General features: G+C 35.5%; 1 protein-coding gene across 1 annotated transcript in view; it reads right to left on the bottom strand.

Moving 5' to 3' along the window:
• Positions 1-3,907: 3,907 nt before the first annotated feature.
• NT5DC1 (5'-nucleotidase domain containing 1) overlaps positions 3,908-13,434 on the bottom strand; it is a 116,320-nt gene continuing 106,793 nt past the window's right edge. The window contains exons 11-12 of the mRNA XM_012753151.2: positions 9,555-9,723; positions 3,908-5,632 (exon numbers count right to left, since the gene is read on the bottom strand). Of these exons, the coding sequence (XP_012608605.1) occupies positions 5,517-5,632; positions 9,555-9,723 (285 nt within the window). The 3' untranslated portion in view covers positions 3,908-5,516. The remainder of the gene's footprint in view (positions 5,633-9,554; positions 9,724-13,434) is intronic.

Consider the following 13,434-nt stretch of genomic DNA (forward strand, 5'->3'; position numbering starts at 1 on the left):
TACTTCAGCACTAGCAAGGGAGATTTGCTAAGTATTTAAGGTGAACATTTGAACCAGAATATGAAGGAAGAATAGGTCTGCTTATTGATGACGTTAGCATGTGTGGCTTTCAAGAACAGAGTCATTACACATTTTAGGACTTCTGTGATTCTTGAATCTCTATTTTACTCTTCTAGGTAAGGTTTATAGACATTTGTTTTAATATGTTTTACTAAATTATAAGTTACTTTAGGACAAAGCCTGTGTCTGCACTTTTAATCCCTCTTATGTCCTAGCATGATGTAATTGTTAAATTGAAGTGTGGTTTTTAGACTGAGAATTTGCCCCAGTTTAGATTCCATATTGGAAGACTTTATGTGTCAATCAACTGAAATTATGATTCTGTGAGTCAAACATGGGCTCATGTAAGAGAGTCTGACCCTTACTAACAGTGCAATTTGAGCAAGCATAATATGTAACCTCTCTGAATTTCAATTTTCTCACCTGTATAATTGTAACAATTACACATGCCTAATATGGTTGCTGTAGGAAGTAAACAAGATAACATATGAAGTGGTCTGCTGAGGAGTCAGGCCTTATTACCATTATTTCTGAGGATGGTTCTAGGGACCAAGAGACACTTTTTTGAATTCATCCTATGTGGCCTGGACTATGTTCAAGGGCAGCAACTGGATCATACTGGGTGAATTACTTGCCATGCCCTCATGACATTTTTTTTTTCCTTTTTTTGAGAAAAGCCAGCATAAAGCACTTTTTTTTTTTGAGTTAGCACAGTATTTTATTTTTCTTCTTTTTTATTTCAGAATATTATGGGAGTACAAGTGTTTAGGTTACATATATTGTCCTTGCCACCCCCGCTTAGAGCTTCAAGTGTGTCCATCCCCCAGACGGTGTGCATCGCATTCATTATGTATGTATAGTCCCATCCCACCTACCCCTTCCATCTGCCCGACACCTGATGAATATTATTACCATATGTGCCCTTTGGTATTCAGTTAAAACCAATTTGATGGTGAATACATGTGGTGCTTATTTTTCCATTCTTGGGATACTTCACTTAGTAGAATGGGTTCCAGCATAAAGCACTTTTATTGCAAAAATAAAACGTGAAACTCGTATGTGGTGCCACAGGGGAGAAGGGCAGCAATAATTTCTCTCACAAATAACTACACAGGATAACAAAGGGGTGAGAAGAGGCTGTGGGAAGAAAAGCCAGGAAACACTGAGATGAGCAGGGGGAACCAAGCATCAAAAAGTAGGAGATGCTGAAGCTGCGATGACCAGCATCATTTTCTTAGGAGAACATTCAAGGATTTGTCATGATGGCTGGGCTTTCATTGGGTGTTAAGTCTATAAACAGCTCCTTCAATTTAAACTTTCAATTAATGTTCTTTAAGTTTAGGAAGTGGTGGACCTTGGTAAGTTACAAAATTCCTGAAAGTCCATTAGAAAAACCATAGAATGGAAAAAAAAATTAAGCCAGGCAATGAAGAGGGCTTCAGAGGTCCTTGTTGGCCCAGGGACAGATACCTGTAGTGTACAACATCACAGTGAAAATGATCTTTCAAAAGGCAGAGGGTTTAACGGGAGGGTGAGGTGGAGCTGGTGAAGGCAAAGGCTCTCCCTGTTCCTGACTGCAGTTTTGGGTAGGGCTTTTAATTTAACTCAAGGACATCTCTCAGCTTGGAGAATAATTCAGCTCTTATCAGTGCCTCTAATTTGCCATAACTTTGCAGTGCAACAGCAAGAATGTTTAATACATAATAAATAAAAATTTCATCCCCTAAAATAAAGATTCTTACACCCTCCAACACACATCGATTCCTATTCTAAAGTTAACCTATCATTTGTGCTGTTAATACCTGATCATATACTTACTAGGAAACCTAGATCGAAAAGATTGTAACTGAATCTTTACCCCAAAATGAAAACAAAATAAAATGAGCAACTTGAGGTTTATGGAATAGTTTATGTGTGGCATAAACACACATACGAGGAGAGGAAATGGAGGTGTCAGAAGCAAAGCTGAGTGCCAGAATACGTTCAGTTGGGGTAGATGCTTACACAGCGTGTAGGGGGACATCAGGAAAAGCTCCATATGGATTCATGTACACATATTTGGAAGCACCAGATCCCTCCATGGCAGATCCAAGAACAGAAAGCTAAGGGAGGAGGCCATTCCTGTCATTTCAGTTTCAGAAGCTACACATGGAAGGCGAGTGGGATGTGATGGGATGATGCCCGGGTGCCCAGTGACACCATAGGCATAGTCTAGAGATACAGTTAGTTTGGCTCTCCAACCCATGCTCATCTGGGCAACCACTTCTTCCCAGCCTCGGATCACCTCCTGCTTGCCTAGCATAAACTTAAAGGGCTTGTTTCTGTCCCAGGAGGAATCAAAGTTCTATCTCCAAGCATCCCAGGGCAGTGCACCATGCAGGTCTGGCCATGCTTCAGGAAGGTGCACCTGTCTCCTGGGGAGATAGATGGTCTCCACCTGCCCTCATGTGGCGGCAGCGGATGCTCCCAGGCTCTGCCTTGTCCCCCAGTGCCCCTAATGACTTTAATAAAAGCAGTCAAGTGTATTCCAGTCTTGCACTAATCTGGAAGCCAACTCTTATGATAATCTGTGCTCAAGAGCCTGAGAAGAGGAAAGGGAATGAATGTTACTGCTGTACATTTTTAAAAGCCATTTATGTGATTCTAACATGTTTTCCAGGTTATTTATTTATTTAGTTTTTGAGGCAGTCTTACTCTGTTGCCCGGGCTAGAGTGCCGTGGTGTCAGACTAGCTCACAGCAACCTCAAACTCCTGGACTCAAGCAACCCTTCTGCCTCAGTCTCCCAAGTAGCTGGGACTACAGGCATGGACCACCATGTCCAGCTAATCTTTTCTATATATTTTTAGTTGTCCAGCTAATTTCCCTCTATTTTTAGTAGAGATGGGGTCTTGCTCCAGTTGAGGCTGGTATTGAACTCCTGACCTCGAGCGATCCTCCTGCCTCGGCCTCCCAGAGTGCTAGGATTACAGCCACCACACCCAGCCCCCCAGGTTATTATATATAGTTTGACGTTCCATTTTATGCTGGTTTGTTAAATAATATTTGATTTTCATGTATGCACATACATATATAAAGTTAGTTTTGGAAATGAATGTTGGTGGGGAAATAATACTTGATTTCAATTTAGAGTTCACTGAAGCTGATTTTAGATTGCAATTCATGGTTCAATTGAGGTTCTCCTACCTCAATATTATAAGTAACAAATTCTGACAAAATATTTTACCACTGAGTCACTCCGATCTTTCCACTGCTGAGATCAACAGTGGCCAACAAAGAAAATCTCAGCTCCCTTGCATTTTTAGGTATCTTTTAGATGCTGTTTGCCTATATGCTAATATTAAACAAGTTTTCTGCCCATTTACACAACTTTCGTGCTTTCTTACTTCATATACCTTCATTGGAGAATATATAGCTTTTCTTCTATAATATTCTCTTTTGAATTTTTATGGTACCACTTTTAGATGATTATTTTTAAAGTTCATATCCAATTAGAAACACAGGCACTTTTTAGAAACAATGAATAAAAATTTAAAAGACCTAATTATAGTCTAGTGGAAAAACAACATTTATTAGAAGCACTAACTATGCTAGAAAGGTAGAAGGAAACTTAAACTCTAACCTCTTATTATAAGATGGAAAAAACTGAGGGCAAATTAGGTGGTAACTTGTTCAGGGTCTTTGGGTAGATACTGCCCAAAGTAGGACTAGAACTTTCAACGTAAGTGAATTTTTTTCCCACTTCTTGGTACAATTACTTTCTTATTTGAGGTTCTCATTTTTTGTATTAACAGCAGTTTATAAGCATTTAAAGATGTATCCTTTGGCATTTACAGAATAAACATGCATAAGGAAAAATAGCTTTATTTTTAAAAGAAATCAAATGTCTATTTAAAGCGTACATGACATAGCATCTTTCATTTAGCTGTAAGCTTAATTGTATATGCTCATAATATTCCAATGACATTCCAATTTCAAGTACATCACCGTATATTTATTGATAGGTATCAAACAAAGCTATTGACTTTGAAGAAAAAATTTCAGTAATTTTTAACCTACCCTGAGATACTCACCCACACAGTATATTTGGGATTCATATGACATTTACAAATTTTAATAAAATATTTTTCTTTTCATTGCATACATCGATATACTAAATTTTCTTCTATAATCCAGGTAAAATAATGATAGTGACCAGTGTGTTTTCTAATACTGTCCCTGATGGATAGAGTAAACTTAGAGCATAAAGAGTCGCCAGGAGCTAATACTGTAAACATTATTTGGCTCCAAATAGCTTGCAAGAAATAGCTGGTATGTATGATTTATCCATACCACACAGAACACAACAATCCTGGATTACAGTATACTTATAAAACCCCTTAAACCAGTTTTTTCTCAAACTTTCTTCATTATCATTTTCCTTCCCAATGAGAAAAATTAAATTTAATGCTAATTAAATGAAATTAATAGCTTTAATAGCTATAAAATTAAATTTCTTCCTAATGAGAGAGGTTAATACTAAGGAATAAGATTTTGTTGGGTAGGGTTATGCTTTTGGAAGGCTATAATCCTCTGTATTATCTAAGAGGTTTTCTTTCTATCCCAAGAACCAATTTTTATCCCCATTCAGAATGCATGGCTAAAATTAATGAAAACAAATAAAACAGACTTTAAGATTATTAGGGGGAAAAAGACTTAATGGATAACAATGGAGGCTGAGCTAGGTGACTTCCAGTACTCACTCTTTTCCATACTGGCTTTGCGATCTCAGAAGAAATCATGTCTATTTCCTTGTTTTAGAAAAAAACACAGGAATAGCACAAAACCTAACAGCTTGGAAAAATCATTTAATTTCACTGGACTCAGCATTCTTGGCTATCAGTTGAAGGCATTGGTATAAATCAGTTGTTCTCTATTCTGGCTGTACTTTCCTAAGGCATATAAAAAATATCAATGCTCAGCTATATCTACTCAGACCAATTAAACCAATGTCTGGAGGATATGGTGTAGCCAGTGGTGAATCAGAATCACCAGTTAAAACACAGATTGCTGGGCCTTACTCCCAGAGTTTCTGATTCAGGAGGTTTGGGATGGGGCTCACAAATTTGCATTATACGTTCTCAGGTAATGCTATGCTATTGGTCTGTGGACCACACTTTGAGAACCATTGGACTAGGCATATGTGTAAATGTGTGTGTGTGGGTGTGTGTGCTTGTTTATCTCTCCCCAGCTGAATTCTAATCTCAAAACTAGTGGCATAGAAAATATAAATAAGATTCTTTTTAGTTCTAGGATACTGAAATTTTAATGAGAGTTGTTAAACATCAAAATGTTTTATAGAAAGGACACTTAATTCTATAAAGAATTTTACCAAAGCATTAGTTTTTGAAAATTAACATTTCTTTTTACAGTACATTTGCTGCATATGTGGTTCTTCACTTCAATTGTAAAGAATTTTTATTTGGTTGTCAGTGTCTCATCATTTGATAAGACCAATGGAGGGTTTGGATAGTAGCCAGCTGTTTTTGAATTGCTTGAAGAGAATCTTGTAAATTTGTAGTCCAGAGGTAATTCTGGGGGGAAAAAACCAAAAAAGAATTTAATTATTCAACAGGTCTCCAAATGTCTTTCATAACTATAAACAAATCAAAAGTTGATATTCACTGACAATGAAACCTATTTTAGATATGCATAATTTTAAGATTTCCTGGACAAGTCTCTGTGTAGCTATTATTATGTGTACCTATTATTGATATTATAAAGTTAAAAGTAATGACCTTATCAAAATGCTTATAAACCAAACCACCACTGTAACATATATGGCTAATAAATATAAACTTTCATAACAACTATTACAATGGCTTGTAGGCATTTAAATGTGAATGAGATAACCACATTTAATAGGATATCCACAAATATAGAAACATTACATAAATACAAAAACGTTTTGAGAGGCAAAAGGGAAGTATCAGGTTGTTTTTCACTTCCTATTTTATTCAAAACAAATTAATTTTATTCTTTCTCGCAGGTAACAGAAAAGGTCTATCACTGCTAAGAAATCTGAGTATGGGTGAGCAAAACTGAGATCAGATGACTGTTCTGTTAAAAACAAGACTCCCCAGACTGTGGCTTCTTGAAACTGGGGATTTAGCAAGAGGAAAAGAATATGTCTCTGTCATAGAAAAGTCATTGTTGGGTGCTGACTATCTGGAAAAGAAAGGGGGACAAAGAACCAAATTCTTTCTTACCAAAATGTTCTAATAAACTCTGTGTACTAAATACACTATAGTATCATCCATATTATCCATATTTAGGTAACCATGAAGTGAACCAAAATAAATATTCTTACACAGTAAGTTCAATGTAAAATAATACAGAGAGAAACAGAACAATTCTTGGGACTTTAAAAAAAAAAAGAGAGAGATTAGCAGGATAACATTTTTACAAAGACTGTAAATTTAACATGTCTAAGGCTATGACCATCACCCTATTTTTCTTCCAGCCGTTCTTCTTACTTGGAGGTAAATTACACAGTAATATCCAACTGTACTGAAGCTGTTACTGAAATAATAGCAAGTTCTGTGTGAGATACAACTTCTTTATGAAAATGTGATCACAGCAATGAGTGCTAACTTAGAGACTAACACTGCTTTTTGAGGAAGTATCTTAAAGCCAAAACCAACAACTGAATGAGACACAACTCCTTCTCCTTTCCCTCCCCACACAAAAAATGGGCCTTTGTTTAAGCGTGTTTGGTACTCACAAGTCCTACTTAATAATTCCGCAGGAGAGAAGTTGGACAGAAGACAGAGGCCCTGCCAAGTTCTCTTCAAGGGTGCTGTGAAGAAAGCTTTTGGGATATGAAAATGAAATGTGCACTGACGTTAGCGTTGTTAAAGGAGAGGTGGTTATTTTCTACTTCTTTGGAGAAATATTTAAATTCTGGAATAATGGAGATTCACTTTTCTTTGATTTGCTTATAATTTCACAAGTTTTATCTAGGTATTTTAGAATAATTCAGGGGCTGTGATTATCACACTCTCACTAAAAATCTGAATCCTTTTACAAGAAAATAAAAATGAATTATAAAGATTGAAAATTATAGTTTAATTCTGGGCTGGGCCCTCGCTTATAGTTTACACAGTCCATTTCTTCAATAGGAAAATTGTTTGTAAAAGGAAGAATTATATTTAGGTTATCTTTCTTTAATTTTATGTGTGCAAGTATGAAACAGAATGAAAAAATAAATCATTCTTTTGAAACCAGTGAGAACAAGATATTTCAAAGAGTAGGATATACTAACATACATATTGAACTTGCATACTGGCAGAGAGGAGGAATCATTTAGAAGGTCATACTCTTTATCATCAATTATCTTACCAAAATTCAGATAAATATCTTGCTTCACTTTGTTACTTCTATACCGTGAGGGAGAAAATGCAGCCTGGTATTATCATCCCCAATATAAGGAAGAAGAATCTGAAGTTCAAAAACCTTAACTAGACTTTCACATCTAACTTGGAGGTGAAACAACTAGAAAAGCTTGACAAAATAGAAGCATCAGAGTGAAATCACTGTATAGCCGAAGAAGACTTAGGACCCACGATTCCTGGGAAGGAGTAACCTGCAGAAGAGGACCTGTTGCCACAGCTTTCTCCTTTAGGCACTGGAGTTCTGGCTGGTGGCAGGGGCCACTCGCTCCCAGCAGCAGCAAAGCCAGGAGAGCTTCTGGCTGCCTTGCAGGGCTGCAGAGGCGAACACTGAGGGGCTAGGAGTCCACCATACAGGAGAGGGCAGAGAATTGCACTCTGCAGGTTTTCTCCTCAAGCTGATTGCCAAATTCTGAAGGGAACTTGGAAACTAAGAATCCAAGCACAAGGCATACCTCTATAAAGCAGAGTAGTTTTTTTTTTTTTTTTTTTTTAGCAGTTTCTTGGTATTGTGAGAATAGGGAGAAAGTAAGTTCTGACCTGAGAGAGGAGGGGGCCCCTGGTGAATACCTTAGACTTTCGGTTATATTTCTAAGAACTGAGAATTTATCATTAGGATGAGATTCTCTCTCATGTTAATGGATTTTTTCTTTAATGTCTACTTTGTTTCACAGTAGCACAGCCAACTTTTTTTTTGGGTTACCAAATAGCAAAATGTGGTACTTCCTCTTTCCATTTTTTGAGATTTAAACTTTCTGAGTCCTTAAGTTTCAGCTATGTCTCTTATAAACTGCCTATAGTTGGGTAGTGTTATTTTATTCAGGCTTCTATTTGGAGTGTTTAGTCACTCATATTTAATGTAATTACTTCAGGTTTAAATCTACATCTTACTAAATGCTTTCCATTTGTCCTACTAATCCTTAATACTTTTTTCCTCCCCTTTTGTGTTCTCTTTTGGATTCTTAATCTATTTTACATATTAACTTGGTGTATATATATCATTACAATTCTTTTGATAGTTATCTTAGAGATTACAACATGCATTTCTGATATTAATACCTAACATACTCTTATCCATAATTCAAGGATGTTAGAATACTCCAGCTGCCTCACTTTGGCATTTATATGCCACTGTCATGTATTTTAATTCTCTTATTTATGTAAATCCCATAGGACTTAATCTTTGATTGTTTCAAACAGTAAGTATTCATTTTAATTTATTCATATACTTACTCTTTTGACCTATACATTCCTTGTTTATAGTTTTTATGTCTCTACCAAATATCTCATTCTTTTCTTTTTTGTATTTAACCATAGTAAACATGGTTATTTCTATTAGTGTGGTCTCATACTTTATGTGCCTAGCTATTTTTTCATTATGTGCTGAACCTTATGTGAATTGTTTTTAGAAGTGAGTTGAGTCCTAGAATGACATTATCTTCCTCAAATAGAATCTACATTTGTTTCTACCAGGTGTGTAGACTGCACTAGCAATCTGGAATCTCCTCAATTCAACTTTAGAGATTCAGCTGATTTGAAGCTAAGCTATGGTCCCTGTGAACCTAAGAACTACTTTCCAATTCATCCTTATTCTAAGGTAGCACCGTTCCTGGTCTTATCACAGACTGAGACTGAAAGGAGTTTGCCAGGCCTAGCCCCTCCTTATGCCCTCTCTAGTTCCCATTCCTGCAGGTTCATGAAGTTCCTGAAAGGCCCACTCACCCTCTTTGGCATCCTCTCTGGAATTAGCAAACACCCAGAGGAAAAAGCAGCCACAAAAGACAGGTTCACCCTCCTGGGCCTTCTCAGCATGGTGCCCTGATAAGTCTTAACTATCTTTGTCCTCTGCTTCCAAGCAGACTTAAAATAAAAGTTATCCAGCTTTTGTAGTTGGCTCCAGCAGAAGGGCTGGTCCTAACTACCTAGGTTGCCGTATCTAGAAGATGTTTCCTCCTAAAATAAATCGCGTTGTGTGAAGATTTCTTTCTTTTAAAGACAATAATCCTAGTACTTAAGGTCATTACTATCCAGCAATAGGTAAAGCTTTATAGTATTTTCCCCTTACCTGCGATTGCTTCAATACTTGGGATTGCAATAGTGCTGTAAGTACTGATTCTCTTAGAGGACCATGTATAAACCAAGGAATCTTCTGTATTTTCCAGTCCTGAAACTGAGTCAATAAAAAAAGAGCCCCACTTTTTAGATGAGGTACTTAGAGGCTTTACCTTTGGTCCCTGAAAAAAGAGAATAGAATAATGAAATTAGTGATTAACTAATATTCAATTTCCTAAGTTTTTCATCCATTAGGTAAATCAAAATAGAAAAACTCTGTAGGAATTTACAGATAGGCTTTGGGTACACATTACATTTTTGGAAAAGAAATAATATTTCCTTCTTATTATGAAGTATCCTTTACTTTAAACTGGAACTGGCTTTTTAAATGGCCAATTGGTTGTTATCTGAAAACTACCCTAAGCAGAGCAATCTAGAAAGATAATTTTTTTTCTACAATTAAAATAACTCTAATTGTTATTATGTATAAGGACAGTTAAAAAACAACTTGGTCTAATTTTCTTATTTGGTATTTACTTTTTTTAGAAGAGAATGAAGATGGAATTATTATTTATTGCTTTCAATGTATATGGAACATGAAGCCAACAAATTGATACAAGTTTTCAAGTTACTATTTTTTAAAAATTTCTCTCATGTTTTAGCTACCCACTGGGAGTACTGAGAGATAAATACATCCACTTGTTCTAGGACTAACCCTTTTCACAGATATACTCTTCATTTAGGGAATTTCCAAAGTGTAGTAGTTACACTCCAGGTATAATTCTAAATAAAATTGTATTTGTTTCTCACTGAAAAGCCAAATAGATGTTCACTAAAACAAAAATTAAAAATTATTTTCATTACAGTTCAGAGTTGTCAAATGCAATTTAGTGAAGCTTTAGTGAGCGATATTGGTCCCAGTTTATATTTTTCTTGGTTAACTCAGAAATTTATCTCAGACTATTTTATTAGTAAATCAATTAAAAAATCCAGCTCAGTTTATGGTTTTAAGGTGGTAGGTAAATCACCATTGTTTTAATTTGTACTTTATGAATGACTATTGAGGGTGGGCATCTCTTCTCACATGTAAGCATTCCTCTTCAGTCAACTGCCTGATACCTTTTGTCCAATTTTCTACTGGATGTTAGATTTCTTACATGTTAGATAGGCTGAGCTATATTAAAGTGCAGATGTTCACTGGTTTCAAAGACACAAAAATAGCAATTCACAAGGTTCAATCTATTAATAAATGGACGTTGCTAGACTTCTTTCTCCCCTCTTTTGCCTCTTTTTTTTTTTTTTTTTTTGAGACAGAGTCTCACTCTGTTGACCAGGCTAGAGTGCTGTGGTATCAGACTAGCTCACAGCAACCTCAAACTCCTGGGCTCAAGTGATCCTTCTGCCTCAGCTTTCCGAGTAGCTGGGACTACAGGCATGCGCCACCATGCCCGGCTAATTTTTTCTATATATTTTCAGTTGGCCAATTAATTTCTCTCTATTTTTAGTAGAGATGGGGTCTCGCTCTTGTTCAGGTTGGTTTCAAACTCCTGACCTTGAGCAATCTGCCCGCCTCAGCCTCCCAGAGTGCTAGGATTACAGTGCTAGGATTATGAGCCATTGTGCCCGGCCTGTCATTTGCCTCTTGATTAACAGTATCCCAGGTATCTTGAACAAAAATATTTAATATTGATGCAGCCAGTCATCAGTTTTTCTACTTACTGTTGTCCTTTGAGTTCTAACTTAAGAAATCCTTTCCCACCCCGGAGATCCCAAAAATACTTTCATAAATTTTCTGCAATAAATGTTATAGATAGTATGTTTTATTTTCAGATCTATAATCCATTCAAAATTTATTTTTATATATAGGATGAGAAAAGGGCTCATTTTATTTTTCTCCATACTAAGACTAAGACTACTTCCTTATTGAACTGGCTATCCTTTGCTGATAATGCTCTAACATATACCATAATTACATGGTAACTTTGAAAGTGATACAGGGGCCTGTGTTGGTTTTTTTTTTCTGTCCATTGATCTTTTTATATTTTTGCTACCAGTTCTATATTAAAAAAATATTACTCTGGCTTTCTAATGTAGTTAGGATCTGATAGGGTGAAATTCCCTCCTTGTTTTTTATAAAATTGTTTTTTATAAAATTGTCTTAGCTATTTTAGGACCTTGAGTCTTCCATCTAACTGCAGAATCAGTTTGTGAAGGTCCACCCAAAATCCTCCTGAGATTTTGCATAACTTTACATTGACTTTACAGATAAATTTAAGGAAAATAGGTATCTATATAATTTTATATCATGCATAAGTCTGGTATATTTCTGCATTTGTTCAAGTTTGTATTCAAAATATTTAATGGAGGCTTAAAATTTACTCCATCAAGGTCTTATGTATTTGTTAGGTTAATTCCTAAATAGTGATTTGTTTTCATTTCTTTTACAAATGATTTCTTTCTCATTACATTATGCAAGTAATTTCTGCTAGTATAGCGAACAGCTATTGATTTCTGAATGTTGATTTGGATCCAGCATTCTAACTGAACTCAGTTTGTTAATTCACTAAGGCTTTCTATGCTAATAATCATGAAATAATGACAATTAGGTATCTTATCTTTTAATCTTATCCCACATTTCTTTTTCTGTTCTTGTGATGTTGGCCAGATCTCTGTTAGTGTAATTAATAATAAGCGTCTTTGTTTAGCGCAGGACCTTAAGGGGCATGTGTCTCCACTAAGTATGGCTTTTTCTCTCCTTAAATTTCTCCATTACATATTACATTACCACTGGGGTTTTGGTAGATAGACTTTCTCTAATTAACTTGTCTCTTTTTCTTGCCTGCTAAGAATTTTAATCATTAAAATGAATTATTTTTGCACAAATTTTATAACATGCTATTCTAAAAAGTCTGAAAATGCTTTTTATTTGTTTTTAGTTAAAATGAAGAAACATAAAAACACTAATGAAGGAAGCAGAAACAAACGGGTTCTTTTTCTTTTCATACAGGAAGGGTAGTCATATAGGACTGAGAGTGTGCAAGTAATTACAAGTGTAATATAATAGACTTTTATTTCTGGAAATAAAAATAAACTAAAACAAATTATCCCTTAGTCTTTTTAACTAAGCTTACTTTAATTATTAAAATGTACCATTTTTGCTTAGCTGATCTCATGCTCCAATATAGTAGAGTGGATAATCAATTGATGTATCATGATTTAGAAAAAGTTTTGTAGATAAGCCTTTAAAGTTCCATCTGAGATGTTCCCTATCCTTATCTTAAACTTCTTGTCATTCAGCGAGGTGAAAGTGATCCTCAAGTTCCAGATGGTTTTATCAAGAATGGAAATTACTGTAAATATCTGAGACACTGAATTCAAATCTAAGTGAAAGAAAACATTCATCGCCATAAAATGTAGTAAATGTAAATGGTTCACAGCATCACTCTTAAAATGACCTGGTTAACTTGGTTTTTAATATAATCTTAAAAGTTTACTTAGGCAGAATAAAATAATTAGAAATACAGAATTAAATCTTTTTGCATTGAGACTTTGTACTCACCAAAAGACTGCACCTTATATATGTGCCGTGCTTGATATTTGGTTGGAAAAACTAAACTAAAAACTACACTTTTATTAACAATCACACAATAAACAGAAAAACTCTCATAGGTGTTTCCTTTTTGGCTCTCTTTTTTATGAACTGTTTTCTTCCTACTGTAGTAATTAAAGATGTTTATATCTTTGTTCCCTCCACATGGAGGCAGGAAAGAATGTGAACTCTCAGGAAGTGCTGTACTTACTGCCTGTTTTTGCATGCACTGCTCTGGCTTTTCAGATAGAAATGTTGTGAGGAGGAACAGTCCTGAACTTACATACTAAAGCAGTCTGACTTT

This window comes from Microcebus murinus, chromosome 5 (genome assembly GCF_040939455.1).
Source record: "Microcebus murinus isolate Inina chromosome 5, M.murinus_Inina_mat1.0, whole genome shotgun sequence".
Lineage (NCBI taxonomy): Eukaryota > Metazoa > Chordata > Mammalia > Primates > Cheirogaleidae > Microcebus > Microcebus murinus.